This window comes from Artemia franciscana, chromosome 8 (assembly GCF_032884065.1).
Source record: "Artemia franciscana chromosome 8, ASM3288406v1, whole genome shotgun sequence".
NCBI classification, from domain to species: Eukaryota; Metazoa; Arthropoda; class Branchiopoda; order Anostraca; family Artemiidae; genus Artemia; species Artemia franciscana.
The window spans coordinates 26,287,959-26,304,216 of record NC_088870.1 but is presented as its reverse complement, the minus strand read 5'-3'; the positions used below and the strand labels follow the sequence as shown (position 1 = coordinate 26,304,216).

Below are 16,258 nucleotides of genomic sequence, written 5' to 3'. Positions count from 1 at the left end.
TGGTATCATCAGCAAAAGTAACAAGAAAATCTTCATTAGAAGAAGTATTGGAACACGACTGAGCATTAGACTGACACAGCTTGCAACATGCCAGAGGCCTGGTGTTTTTTACAGCTGAAATCAGATCATTAACATAAATCAAAAATAAAATGGGACCAAGAACAGATCCCTGCGGGACGCCATAATATACTTCAGAAGGGCTCCGGAAAAGTGGATCAATTGAAATAAGCCTACCAGAAAGGTATGAATAAAACCAAGAATAAGCGTTAGATCTTATACCAATATGTGATAGTTTCCAAAGAAGAATCCGATGAGTCAAGGAATCAAAAGCTTTACGAACATCCAAAAATAAAGCTGCCGGAATATGACCAGAATCTATTGCCAAATGAATTAAATTCGATAAAGCTACGCAAGCATGCTCTGTAGAGTGACTCGCTCGGAATCCAAACTGGAAATCATGCAAAAAATCCTTTGCATCCTGAAACTAAGAAGCCTGGATAGCTTAGCCTTCTCAAAAATTTTGCTGAAAACAGATAGGAGAGAAATTGGCCTATAATTAGCAGGATCACTCTGAGAACCACCTTTATAGAGTACTATAACCTTAGCTCGCTTGAGAGATTCAGGGAAAATACCTTTCTCGAAAGACAGATTGACGAGCTTAGTCAGTGGTGACAGAATAGCAGGCAGAATGGCACGGAAAACCCTTGTAGGAATTTTGTCTGCTCCTGAAGAGGATGATCCTTTAAGAGTATTCACGATACGAGCTACGTCAAATTCAGAAATAGAATTCAAGACCATCGACTTCAAACATGAGGGTCCAAGAAAGGCTCTGAAATCGCAACGAGAAGTTGCTGAGCTTGCAGAGGAAGCAGTTACCTTTCCTATATTAGCAAAATAAGAGGTAAGCTCTAGCTGAACATCTACATCTCCTTGGACGGTTTTACCATCGATTTTCAGCATTGATGGAACTGAAGGCAGAGGGGGAGGAGGTCTAAGAACTGAATTAATTAAATACCATGTCTTCCTTACATCCTTCCCACATTCAGAAAATTTCCTATGATAATACTGAGACTTGGCCTTCCGACACAGAGAATTAAATATATTCCTATAGGCCTTGAATCGTCCGTGATGAGCTAAAGATGGTGAAGCCTTGTAAAGCTTCCACAAATAATTTTTCCTTTTCCAGCTTTAATGGAGACCTGGAGTCATCCATGGATTCAGTGGTGCTATCCTTTTCGAAGTACGGGGCGCTGGACCCCGATTGCAAATTTCCAGGATTGCTTCTTTAACTAAATCATAAAAGGAATCAAAAGAGTGGTTAAAATCTAAATCAGAAACCAAGCTACCCCATGGTACATCAGCCAGACGAGAATTAAGTAGACTTAGCTCAGTATCACCATAACGGAAAAATTGGAGATTAGATGGTGATGCTATATGCTGCGCTTGATCAGCACTCTTATATCGGGAAATAGCGGGAAAATGATCAGAAATATCACTAACCAGCACCAAATTATCTAAAACATCTAGTGACGAGAAAATATTATCGATAAGAGACGCTTGTGTTTCTGTAACTCGGGTTGGTATACAAACTGAAGGTAGAGTTCCCGAAGAGAGCATCATTGACAAAAATCAATAGTTGAAGCAGAATTTTGATCCAGCAGGTTGAGGTTAAAATCACCCATAAGGATTAGTTCACAGGGATGTTTTTGGACTGAGTTCAAAACTTCTTCCAGAATTTTCAAAAACGAAGGAATAGATCCACTGGGGGACCTATAAACCAAACCGACAACTAAGTACTTACGCATTAATTACGCAGCCTCTCCATCCTATATCCTGGAATATCTAGAAGGATATCCTTTTTTGAATCCAGGAAAGTTTCACATAATCCTATAACATCAGGAGTTCCATCACTAACGATCCGTTTCAACTCATCAAAAGACGAGCAGAGTCCCTGAATGTTCAGATGAAACACAGAGAAAATATCATCTCGTTTAGAGGAAGCAGAACCATTTAATTGCGAAACATACTTACTTTTAAAAACCGAATTAGAATCATTATTCATCTGATTTCTATTTCCAATTCAATTATTAATAATATTTTCAATATCTAGAGGATTATTTTGTAAATCAAGTAAACGATCCCCCAAAGAGTTGATACCAGCCTGGCCACTACTCATGGTGGATGGCAGTTCCGCCCCACGACCAAGCCCACCAGACCACAGGTATAAGAAAAAAAATATAAGGAAAGAAGGGTAAAAAATAATATAATCAAGGTATGGCAAAAAATTATAATAAAATCAAGGTAAGAATAAATAAGAAAAAACAGGGAAAGAGAAGAAAAAAGAAACAAGGAAAAACTAAGAACTCCCCCCATCCCCCCCCCCACTGAAAAGTAAAAGCACTAAAACTCACAGTAAATGGGTTTGTTCTAATACTATACTGTTGGTGCAAAAAAAAAAAATAGCAACACAATAAAAAAGACACAATATTTGTTGTAGCAGAAGATACCATTATATAAGTCACTATTACTATTTTTATTGCATCGGACCAAACTAACTCAACAAATAATTCAAGCAATACTTTTTTCTTATCAAAACACAAAAAGTGACCGGGCTTCCACAAACTCACTAAACAAAAAAAGAAGAAAAAAAAATAAAAAAATTCAGTCATGTAATCGAGTCCATAGAATTGCCCCGGCCATTTCCTTGCCTTCGCTGTCGTTGCGTTTGAATCAGGCTACTAATATCTGGTGGGATTTTATCAAACAAAAACATTTCCACTGGCCCTTCCTTAAGGCGACGAATACATAGAGATGGTGGTATGGATCTCGCAATCCAAGTTTCAAAACCTGTTTTTTCACGAATACTGGTTCGGATAGCTACAGGTTTTTTTCGAACTTCTCGAACAGACGGGAGAGAATCATCGGATAGAAAAACATTCTGATTGCCCATGATAGTTTTTCCACGAAGATTTCGAGCCTGTTTTAGAACTGCCACTTTCAGCTCCCTGGTCTCCATGATAACCTTTATCAGCTTTTTTTTCAGGCTTAACATCAGCTATCGTGTGTTTGGGTACCTCATGGATTTCAAGGCATGACGAAATTATACTATCGAAAATCGCCTTAGCGTTTACAGTATCAATCGCTGTCACGTTCCATACTAGAATATTTTTATCAGTTTCTTTACTTTCCAGCTTCATCATTGTATGCCTTAGGCTAGATAACTGCGATTTCAGTAAACAGTAGTCGAAGTTTCTTTAACAGTCTGTAAAACTAGACTTAAACTATCAGCTAGTGATTTCGATGAGATTACTTCCATAGGACTGGATGTCAGAAAAGACTCGTCAGATTTATCTTTCTTCCTCTTTCCTCCCATTATACAAAATAGTAATTGAACTCCAAGAAAAAAATAGACTGTAGAAATATACTACTACATAAAACTCCTTTAATTACTCACTTTCCGTAATATTAGCATCTGAATCTATCCAAAAAAATTTCGACAGCAAATTAACCTTGCTGAACACTAAATGAACGGTCCAACGCAAAGTAGGAGTATTTACCTCGAATGCATTCTTGTTTTATCAAAACTTTGTGAGAGTATATCCGGTTTAAGATGTTCACTGAATGAATGCTATATGCGAACTGAAAAATTTCATTGTTCATATGTGAACAATGAAGCAACGTTTTTTGTTCGTTCAAGTTGCAAGTTCTTTCTTTGCTTCCAACAGGAAAACCTGTTGTTTTGCTTTTTAAATTAGTTTACGATTCTCTTTATGTTTTACATATACATAATAAACCTTAAAAAAAGGTCGTTGTCTAACTTAGTTAATGAAATTAAAGAAGCCAAAATGAGTTTCCGTTTAAAAAAGGCGTTAAATGTATGTTCCTCATTTCAACTTTTTGATCAAAAATGGGCAATTCTTTAACATAAATAGTCTAAGTGACATGTTATAATCGGTCTCTTTGAGGAGCTGAGTTAATAAGCAAAATTTTACTGCGAGAAATGGAAAAAAAAACTATTGGATTGCTGATAAACGTATAGATATTGCATTTCCATTTGCTTAAAGATTAAAATTAGCCTTACTCGAAGCTATAATTTTGAGATGAATGAAACCACAAAAAAACGAAATTCCATAGTAAGGAAAACTTACGCTATGCATGTGTTTTTGGTACAAACATCCAGATTCCCTCTTGATGTCTTTCACGGTCATTTCCACCGTGTTTCTGTTTCTAACTAAGTATAACTTATACCCCTCTATCAGAATTAATGTTGTCAAAATTTAGAGGTAGTCAATTGGGATCTAACCTCAGCTTACACAGAGACTTCTTTCTTTTTTACCATATTCTCTGCTCCCGCCTTTTGTTGTGGTGTCGCTCTCGCAGTATTCGATTATGATATATCTAATTCGATACTCAGATTTTGTGTCCATTCATTGATATGATCTATTTATTTGAAGGTATTCCCAAATAATTCTTCGTTTAACTTCTTTGATTGTAAACTTGCCTCAGAACATCACTTCATAATTTTTACACCACTCTGTGCATAATAACTAGTGACCGTAGTGTTTATCATATGATGTTAGTGGTAGCCTACTGGAATCTTTAAAAGCTTTACGGGCCTTATAAAACATCCAAAGGAGAATGCGTAGCGAACTGGGTAAATAAAGAAAATAAAAAGTAAAGAAAAACTAAATAATACTAAAGTAATATATTACACTGAAAATAAGGTCTAAGTCTGACAAGCCCAGGAGGAAGTTTCCTCTTTTCCTCTTAGAAGTCTGTCCCTACCCCTGATTAGGTTTGATACATGGTCCCATTGAAACGCGGATGCCCGAAAACCTGGATTACTGAAATACGTCTTTCGCATAGTCGTTGGTTCTAGTATAAGCTTGAAAACGTGAGTAAGGTAAGTAAAACTAATTTTATCTCACCTTCATTGAACGGGTCTTATTTTTAGTGATCAAGACTACAAACTCTTATATTATGGTTGGCGCCAATTTCGCGGACCAGGAATAACACCTTCGTTGAAGCTGTTTCCTGGAAAGACAATTGACGAGATCAAGAGGCGGAAAGTATTCTTGGACTATCATAAAAAGAGACATGCAATAGATTTGTTTCATAATGTTCCTGGGGGTAATGTGTTAGAGGAATATAATTTGAAAAAGGACGTGACCTTGAAGTATAGAGCATTCAGGCGACAAGATTTTGTAAAGGCCTTTTCTGGAAGTCGACACAAAAATTTCAAAAGAAGAATTGGATCTAAGTTCAAATTGAAAACTTATGCTAGACCCTACTACGTTAAAAGCACAGGAAGAACTAAACTGGACACCCGAGCTCCAAAAAATTTTGGTTCGTATCTTTCTTTCTTTCTTTAGATTATTCAATTTTCTGCCACATGCTTAATTTCCATTTATTCTGTCCCTGACCCTTGAGAAAACATTCTGTTTATGTGACCAATTAGCAGATCCCGGACAACCTTGCAGGGTGCCCTAGAGGGATAGGAACCCCCTCAAAGAAGCCCTGGCGTATTTCAAGATGCAGCATTGTACTGGATTTGCGGGCTTTTTGGGGTGTTAAAATTGCTATGTTATTTGATTATGGGGTACCCCCTCCCTAATACGCATAAGTAGGAATAGGTGGAGATTGGAAGGGATAAATCCATAGAATGCTTTCGCAGGTCTATGTCTCTTGTTAGTAAAAGTGCATCTTTAAACGCTGAAGATGAGCCAACGTTTCATAAAGCCTCCATTTAACTGAAAGTCCAAGTAACGTCTGGCTCTCCGGTCAAGAACAAGTCCAAGTGCTTTGTTCAGACTTTAGAAGGAGTTTCTGCCTCAGGCTTGTTTTGGTAGGACATCAATTCTTTAGCTCTATTGCTCTCGAAATACTAAACAATATAAAAATATTCCATATCAATGTTACAGCGTAGAACGATAATCACCATGTCGATATTTTGACTTGCGAATTTAGGCGTTTTGAACTGGATTTGTTTGGAATTACAAAATGCATCTCCCGGAGTAAGGAAACATGAAACGAGGAGATGGGGAATATGACTGGTGATTGTTGGTAGTAATCGTGACTGGTGGTAGAAACTTGGATTGCGACGAATTGAAGGATTGCCGACGGATTTTTGATCCTGCATTCTTCATGCGCGATCTAGAGACTAAAGTTTGGAAGCACAGGTGAGGGGGAAACAACCCCTAAAAGTCACAGAACCTTAACGAAATTTACACCATCAGATTCAGCGTATCAGAGAATCCTACTTTAAAAGTTTCAAGCTCCTATCTACAATTAAACAAAAAAAAAGTTTTTTTAAGTAAAAGTAAGGCCCCGCTCTCTACGCTAAAGTTTTTCACTGTTTTAAAATGTAGTGTTAAGAAAAAGAGTCAAACTTTAGCGTAAAGAGCGGGGCGTGAGGAGGAGAAGCCCCTTTAATATGCGGAGTAATTTCTGTTCGTTTTAAGTTTTAATGTCGCTCCTTACTTTCATTTAAAAAAACTTATTTTTTTTTTTAATTTCTGGACGTTTTTGAATTAATGTATGGTTTGATCTTGGCTCTCCGCATATAAATAATTAAAACGAAATTTGCATATTAATTTTTTGGGGCTAAATGGCTTTTTCATAGTTTTAATCGGAAGATTTTGAGAAAAAAGGAGCGAGGGAGGAGGCCTAGTTGCCCTCCAATTTTTGCGTAAGTAAAACGTTAAGTCGAACGTTTTCGTAAGTAATAAATATACGTAATTTACGAATGTAATTACGTAGTGAACTTCAATATTCGTATATTTTTATTGCGTATATGAGGGGACTCATCCCTCGTCGATACCTCGCTCTTTACATTAAAGCTCAAATAATTGAAATTACTAAAAATACTTTAGCGTAAAGAGCGAGGTATTACGAGGAGGTAAACCCCTCATATGCGTAATAATTTATGTTCGTTTTAAGTTTTAATGCTGCTTCTCACTTTCAGCAGAAAAAAAACTTTTCATATTTATTTTTTCATTTTTTTAATAATAATAGAAAATCCTGCGCCCCCTCCATTGAAAGTCTCTTCCCCCATGAGAAGTTCCTCCGTGGAAAGATCCTCCCCGGTAACCCTCCCCCCTCAAATATCCCCCCAAACAAAAACAAAATCCCCCTGAAAAAGTCTGTACACTTCCCAGTAACCATTACTATGTGTAAACATAGGTCAAAGTTTGTAACTTGCAGCCCCTCCCACGGGGACTGCGGGGGAGTAAGTCGTCCCCAAAGACATAGGTATTGGGTTTTTCGACTATGTTGAATAAAACGGCTATCTCAGAATTTTGATCCGGTGACTTTGGGGAAAAATGAGCGTGGGAGGGGGTCTAGGTGCCCTCCAATTTTTTTGGTCACTTAAAAAGGGCACTAGAACTTTTAATTTCCGTTAGAACAGTTTTCGGACTCGCCTATAAATTCCAATAGATTCCTATATTTTAATGTACTCCTATAAAATGCATATATTTTGGCTAAAATCCTATTATTCCTATATTTTCGGCTGAAGAGCACTAAGAACATTGCTCATGATTTGCAATTTTCTGTCTTTTGGTGTAGATTGATAATTAATTACAACTGTTGAGCTGTTTGAACTCAACTAATGCTTTGTGGTGGGCTTAGTAAGCTGCTTCTGCCTGGGCTATGCTGTTGTGTTGACTTAGTAGCCTATGTTTTGTTTTTTGTCATGTTGGGCCTGTCCGAAATGAACGAAGATCAGTATATAGGCTAGCAGTCTCTGCTTAATGAGACTGGAGTTCTTGCGACTTACGTGTTTCCTGGCTGAACGCTGGCCGGCTGATGTGAATACGACCCAGTTATTCAAGTGGGCTATTCTAAGATAGTTGCTAATCGAGGGAAGTATAATAGACGTGCACTGGGTAGGCTGTATGCTACATTCTGTGATCAATCTGTCCTTTATCTATCTGGTCTTTATCCCCTTCTAAAGAAAAATGATCTTAATCAGATTCGGACTTTTTATTTCAGATATTGTAAATTTTTACTTTATCTCCCCCCCCCCTTGGTATAGCAATGGTAAGATAATTCGTAAGTTTGATGTCCCTGATAGAAGTGCAAAGTTTGCCCTCCTGCATGGCAGGTTGTCGGAATCAGCTTTTTATCGTTTATCGCCTCATCATCCTTTGGTCCGTCTGTTCGGTTAATCTCATTGTAGCATAGTGTTTTATGGAACTTGGTATTAACCAAGTGGCATATAGCAATCGCAAATTCTGTCTGTCTGTCGGTCCTGGTTTTGCTACTTTAGGCACTTCCAGGTAAGCTAGGACGATGAAATTTGGCAGGCATATCAGGAACTGGGCCAGATTAAATTAGAAATAGTCGTTTTCCCGATTTGACCATCTGGGGGGAGTGGGGGCCCGTTAATTCAGAAAAAAATAGAAAAATGAAGTATTTTTAACTTACGAACGGTTAATCAGATCTTAATGAAATTGATGTTTGGAAGGATATCGCGTCTCAGAGCTGTAATTTCAAATCCCGACCGGATCTGGTGACATTGGGAGAGTTTGGAGGGGGAAACCTAAAATCTTGGAAAACACTTAGAGTGGAGGGATTGGGCTGAAACTTGGTGGGAAAAATAAGCACAAGTCCTAGATACATGATTGACATAACCAGAACGGATCCGCTCTCTTTGGGGTAGTTGGGAGGGGGGTGATTCTGAAAAATTAGAAAAAATGAGGTATTTTTAACTTACGAACGGGTGATCGGATCTCAATGAAGTTTGATATTTTTAGAAGGATATCGTGTCTCAAAGCTCTTATTTTAAATCCCGACGGGATCTGGGGACATTGGGGGGAATTTGGGGTGACCTAAAATCATGGAAAACGCTTAGATTGGAGGGATTGGGCTGAAACTTGGTGAGAAAAATAAGCACGAGTCCTAGATACATGATTGACATAACCAGAACGGATCCACTCTCTTTGGGGTAGTTTGGGGGGGGGGTCGACTCTGAAAAATTAGAAAAAATGAGGTATTTTTAACTTACGAACGGGTGATCGGATCTCAATGAAATTTGATATTTAGAAGAATATCGTGTCTAAAAGCTCTTATTTTAAATCCCGACCGGATCTGGTGACATTGGGGGGAATTTGGGGGGGACCTAAAATCATGGAAAACGCTTAGATTGGAGGTATCGGGATGAAACTTGGTAATTTATGTGACCAGGCATCCCACGCCATCTACCATAGATCTGATCCCGAGGACTTCCGAATCCTATATTTGGGCCATGGAAATCTTATAAAAATAGGACAGAGCCTATAATTTGAAACAAACCGACCTGTCCGAACCCTGTTAGAATGAGCCCTTTTGCGACATTATAGGGCCAATGAGTCGATACGATCACCCCTGGGAAAAAAAACAAATAAACACGCATCCGTGATTCGTCTTCTGGCAAAAAATGCGAAATTCCACATTTTTGTAGATTGGGGCTTGAAACTTCTACAACAAGATTCTCTGATACGCTAAATCTGATGGTGTGATTTTCGTTAAGATCGTATGACTTTTAGGGGGTGTTTCCCCCTACTTTCTAAAATGAGGCAAATTTTTTCAGGCTCGTAACTTTTGATGGGTAAGACTAATCTTGATGAAACTTATATATTTAAAATCAGCATTAAAATGCCATTCTTTTGATGTAACTATTGGTATCAAAATTTCCATTTTTTAGAGTTTCAGTTACTATTGAACCTGGTCGCTCATTTGTATTTTTTGTCAGAAGGCAGATCACGGATACGTGTTTATTTGTTTGTTTGTTTTTTGTTTTGTTTTTCAGGGGTGATCGTATCTACCCAGTGGTTCTAGAATGTTGTGATATGTTTGTGTAGAATGTTTGTGTATAGAATGTTGTGTTCTGAGATAGCCATTTTATTCAGCGTAGTCGAAAATCTTTATAACTATACCTTTTGGGACGACTTACTCCCCCACAGTCCCCGTGGGAGGGGCTACAAGTTACAAACACTGACCAGTGCTTACATATAGTAATGGTTATTGGGAAGTGTACAGACGTTTTGTGGGGCATTTTTATTTGGTTGGGGGCAGGGGTTGAGAAGAGGGGGATATGCTGGGGGAACTTTTTATAGAGGAATTTGTCATGGGGGAAGAAAATTTCCATGAAGGGAGCGCAGGATTTTCTAGCATTTAAAAAAAAAAACAATGAAGAAATAAATATGACAAAGTTTTTTCAACTGAAAGGAACAGAATATATCCTGTTATTATTTTCCTGTAAATATTAATTCCTGTAAATATTCCGTAATAATTTCTGTTAAAAGGAACAGAAATTATTACGTACATGAGGGGCTTACCTCCTCCTAATACCTCACTCTTTACGCTAAAGTATTTTTATAAATTTCAACTATTTATTCTACGGCTTTTGTGATTCAGGGGTCATTCTTAAGAAATTGGGACAAAATTTAAGCTTTAGCGTGAAGAGCGAGGTACTGACGAGGGGGTGAACCCCCTCATATATGTAATAAAAATATGAGAATACAGTAGTTCGTTACGTAAGCTAATTTATAAGTTGCGTATATCTTTATATAATAAAATTTATTTTTACTAACAATTTTACTAATAAAAACATTCATAAAAAATTAAAAGTTCTAGTTGCCTTTTTAAGTAACTAAAAAATAGGAGGGCAACTAGACCTCCATCCCTGCTCCTTTTTTTTCTCAAAATCATTCGATCAAAACTATGAGAAAACCATTTAGCCAAAAAAAAAAAAAAAAAAAAAAAAAAAAAAAAAAAATGCAAATTTCGTTTTAATTATTTATCTGCGGAGAGCATAAATCAAAACATGCATTGATTCAAAAACGTTCAGAAATTAAATTAAATAAAAAAGTATTTTTTAACTTAAAGTAAAGAGTGACATTAAAACATAAGACGAACAGAAATTACTTCATATATAAAAGGGGCTGCTTCCTCACCAACGCCCCGCTCTTCATGCTAAAGTCCGACTCTTTCGGACTTTAAAAAAACTTTAGCGTAAAGAGCGGGGCGTTCACGAGGAATCAGTCCCTTTCATATACGAAGTAATTTCTGTTCGTTTTAAATTTTAATGTCACTCCTTATTTTCAGTTGATTTTTTTTAATTTAATTCGTAAGAAAACTTGGTTTTCTAAGAATCCTCGAAGAAAGCCTTCAACTAAGTTTGGTGTTTAGTTTCGAATTAATCAACTGATGTATTTTGAATAGCCTATCCCTAGGAAAAAAAGTGGAAAAAACAATAAATTTTAAAATGCACTCTATGCATGCCGTCACAGTTTCATATGCATGGCCATTTTGTACTTGAGAATGATAGTGCTCTTTTGCTCGTTTTCTCTTCTCCCTTGGTCGGTAACCAAGCTTTGCAAGACGCAGCCAAATATATTACTATTTCTCGGCTGAAGCATCTCGCCAAAGGAAGCTGTCTATCAAAACCTTTCACAAGACTTGATAATTGGTGCTATTTGAAGTTTTGACAATCTCTATTTTGAAGTTTGAAGTTTTGACGGAAGTTTGACGGTATTTGAAGTTTTGACGGTCTCTAGAGAATTAAAAGACAGAAGGCTAACCTAACTTCAATTTTGAAGCTCGATGTTTTCAAGTTCACTTAATCACGGCCTTAAACTTTCTCATCGATTATAATATATTTAGGATTAGGTTCGTAATTAGAACACCGGTCATTGTTTTAAAAATATAGACAAATAAACATTATATGCCCTTGTCACAAAAAGTGGTTCTCATTTCTTGGTCCTGTTATTTAACAAAAGTCAAGCAAGAGGTGAAAAAACTAATGTTTTTATTTGCGTTTTTATAAGTAACCTATTTTGCTAGGTAGCTCTAAATGGCGTTGGATTCATATCAAACCTGAGTTTCCTCTCTTTCTCGATGGATCGATCAGCACGGTATACATATTTTCAACTTTTGAGCTATTGCAGAAGTGTTTATATTTAATTTGAATTTTTTATGGCACTTGGTATTAACCAAGTGACATATAGAAATCGCAAATTCTGTCAGTCTGTCGGTCCCGGTTTTGCTACTTCAGGCACTTCCAGGTAAGCTAGGACGATGAAATTTGGCAGGTGTATCAGGGACTGGACCAGATTAAATTAGAAATAGTCGTTTTCCCGATTTGAACATCTGGGATTGATATAGCCGGAACGGATCCGCTCTCTTTGGGGTAGTTAGGGGGGGGGGGTTTAATTCTGAAAAATTAGAAAAAATGCGGTATTTTTAACTTACGAACGGGTGATCGGATCTCAATGAAATTTGATATTTAGAAGGATATCGTTTCTCAAAGCTCTTACTTTAAATCCCGACCGGATCTGGTGACATTGGGGGGGGGGGGATTTGGGAGGGGGAAACCTAAAACTTGGAAAACACTTAGAGTGGAGGGATCGGGATGAAACTTGGTGGGAAAAATAAGCACAAGTCCTAGATACATGATTGACATAACTGGAACGATCCGCTCTCTTTGGGGTAGTTAGGGGGGTGTAATTCTGAAAAATTAGAAAAAATGAGGTATTTTTAACTTACGAACGGGTGATCGTATCTCAATGAAATTTAATATTTAGAAGGATATCGTGTCTCAAAGCTCTTATTTTAAATCCCACCGGATCTGGTGACATTAGGGGGAGTTTGGGGTGGGGGAACCTAAAATCATGGAAAACGCCTAGATTGGAGGGACCGGTATGAAACTTGGTGGGAAAAATAAGCAGAAGTCTTAGATACGTGATTTACATAATTGGAACGGATCCGCTCTATTGGGGGGGGGGGGGGTTAATTCTGAAAAAAATTAGAAAAAATGACGTATTTTTAACTTACGAAGGAGTGATCGGATCTTCATGAAACTTCATATTTAGAAAAACCTCGTAACTCAGATCTCTTATTTTAAATCTCAACCGTATCCAGCGTAATTGGGGGGGGGGGCAGTTGGGGGGACTGGAAATCTTAGAAAATACTTAAAGCGGTGAGATCAGAATGAAACTGGATGGGAAGAATAAAAACCTGTCTAAGATACGTGACTGACATAACCGGACCGGATCTGCTCTCTTTGATGGAGTTGGGGGGAGGTAATTTTTAAAATTGAGGTATTTGTAACTTTTTGTAAACACTTGGAGTGGAGGAATCGGGATGAAGCTTGGTAGATAGATAAGCAAATGTCCTTAATACGTGATTGGCGGAACCATACTGGATTTGCTCTCTTTGGGGGAGTTGGGGGCAGGGGTTCAGTGATTTGGCGAGTCAGGTGCTTCTGGACGTGCTAGGACGATGAAAATCGGTTGGCGTGTCAGGGAGCTGCACAAATTGACTTGATAAAGTCGTTTTCCCAGATCCGACCATCTGGGGGGCTAAAGGGAGAGGAAAAATTTGAAAAAATTTAGTATTCATAACTTGCGAATGGGTGATCAGATCTTAATGAATTTTGATATTTAGAAGGACATCGTGACTCAGAGCTCTTATTTTAAATCCTGACCGTCATTAAGCCTCTTATTTTCCTTTTAAATCAATCTATTGATTCATAGAATTTTGTTAGAGCTCATACCATATGATCTCTTGGCTCTTTGCTCTTCTCGCCTCGTCACAAGTGCCATATGAGCTCTTAGCTCTTGTTGTTATTTCATATCCACGTATTTACATATTAGTTAATTAATATCCACAACAGGGGATATCTGAGTAAGCAGTGGTTTGTTGATAACCAGTCCCTATTACGCTGAAATATGTGTTTTTGTTCATCAATAATACCTTTCAATAAATTTTGATTTGGGTTGAAAAGATTAACCATCATATTTGAAAAGAATGTTGATATACAAACGGTTGTTTGAATTTTAAAATAGAATATTCAGAAAATACTTCCTTTTTAACAGTAACAGGATTAACACGAAACGATTGATTTTTGGAAGAATATTATCGTCTTGTATGATAAAGCTCGAGCTAAAATAAGAATTTGAGGAACGTCTTAATTAGCTTGCACTATACTCTTAATTTTTGTAATAATATGAAAAGATAATGTGTGGGAAATGTGTGTTTTTTTTGTATAAAACATGTTGTTATTCTCTTTCGTATCTTCTCCAAATAAAAAATAGAAGAAGAAAATGCTTGAAATTAGGTGAACTAAAAGTTGCTTTTTGGTTATTTTCTCGCTTAAAGAAAATAACCTGCAGAAAATATGATAAAATATGAGAAAGCTTCCCGAATAACATCGTTACACCTGAATCGTGAACAGTTAGAATGATTTGTTTGGATGTTTTTAATCTCTGAAATAAATACGGGATGAAATTGAATTACTGAGAATAGGTCGAGTATTTATGATGAACTAGCAAAGCTAAATGAGTAGTGTTCGAATATAATTAACTATATTGTATACAAGGCCATATCTGGAGGGGGAGTTATGTGGTTTAAACCCCCTCCCCTCCTAGAAATGTTTGTCCGACTCGTAGAAGACCTTACAAAAATGATATAAACAAATTGTAAACCCCTCCCCCCCCCCGAAAAATATCTTTTGTACCCCCCCCCCCACCTCCGGGAAATTTCCTGGATACGACCCTGATTATATACTTTTTCCACGTGCAAGCTTATTCACACGTTATATGGTTTAACTAAAAAAAAAAATAACTAAAAGTGTTTAATGATGGTTAATGATAAATTAAAAAGAGTTTATGATAATAGCTAAAAGTGTTTAATGATTAAAAATGGTTTAACTAAAAGTGCTTGCCCTCACCGTTTTTCTTGTCTAACTCACTCATCTTGACCTAGTATCAACCTTGGAATCCCGGAATGCTGCTCTGTTGCTTACAAGATACCTACATTACTTGAATGTTGATGTCACGCTGTTTATACAGAAGTACAATGAAGATCCTGATATGACCCTTCTCTATGACTCGGCCAGATCTGAGAAACATGTCCCGGATGCAGTTAAACATCATGTTGCACATCTCCTCAGTAAAGGAGAATTTGCTTCCAGCGAAGAGGTCAGAGAACCAGGGCTAACCCCACCCAAATACAAAGATATGCCGATGAATGTTAATCACCCTCCAAGTTTTCCTACTTTATGTAAGTTTTTATCAGTTATTTTGTTTTTGAATTACCATTTACGTCTGTTTCAGCTTCGTTTATAGGACCATATTACTACTACTCATAATAATAACTCATCGAAGCACCAAGCCACTTGAAGCGAACAGAACTGCCAATTCTTCTGTTGAGATGTTTCATCTGTGTCATTATGATAATCGGGATGCACTTGAGCTCTTTTGATTTAGTTTAATTGTAGAAGTAGTAGTAGCCGTTGCCCAGAGAGTTTCAACTTAATACACTTAATCGTTCTTGGGATATTTTTCATATGCCCTTGTGAAAAGCTTTATGCATATAGTGTGTTCGCTACTTAAGACAATCTGCATACTATGGCTTTCCCGGCAAGCGACTCTACTTCAAATATGATGACGAAGTCAAAACAATCAATAAACCTTGTCTTCGGGAAAAGCAACAAGAGTTATAAAGCAAGCAAAGTCATGACTAACTATTGGTTGTAGGAATGTCAGATCTGTCAAACAAGAAACTAGGCAAAGTTTCAAAATAGTGATGATAGAATCCACCGAAGAGATCCTAGCCTGTCAGTAGTCGGAAAGCAAATAAAAAATATGAGCAACCCTAACCTAGGAAAGAAAAACTACAAGAAAAACTTCGCCTTTTCACATACCTTTCGCCTTTTGGAGATCAAGGATCAAATATGCCCCCCCCCTCCCGTGAACAAATTCTATATGTGAATTATGGGTAAATTACAAAACTTACAGCCCTTTCCCCAGGGTCTATGGGGGGTCATGCCATCCCCAGAGGCATAGTTATTGGACCATTCATTTACGCTGAACAATATGGCTGTCTCAAAATTTTGATCGGATGTCTTTGGGGGAAAAGGTGGAGTGGGGAGGGGAAATGACCTTCCAATCATTTTTGGCTGTTAAAAATGGTACTAGGACTTTCAATTATCAATCGAATGAACCCCCTCCCTTCCAAAATCTTTACGACAACTGCTTGATGAAAAAAAATATAAATACAGTCCTCTTCGCTCTTTATATAGTCAGAGCTGTTACTTTTCTTATGATTAGCGTCATCGTTATTCATGTCTCGTCTCTGTAGTTTTTACTATAGATTATAAAACTCTGCTTTAGCTAACCCGCTATAGGCTTTGGCTGAAGTGCGAGCAAAAACCATCCTTTTTGCCCCAAGGCAAGGATTATGCGCCAAATGTTATATTGCATTACTTTATCCC

General features: G+C 37.4%; 1 protein-coding gene across 1 annotated transcript in view; it reads left to right on the top strand.

Moving 5' to 3' along the window:
* LOC136030215 (uncharacterized) overlaps positions 1-16,258 on the top strand; it is an 83,066-nt gene that overhangs the window by 58,247 nt on the left and 8,561 nt on the right. Inside the window, exons 9-10 of the mRNA XM_065709017.1 lie at positions 4,955-5,346; positions 14,749-15,045. Of these exons, the coding sequence (XP_065565089.1) occupies positions 4,955-5,346; positions 14,749-15,045 (689 nt within the window). The remainder of the gene's footprint in view (positions 1-4,954; positions 5,347-14,748; positions 15,046-16,258) is intronic.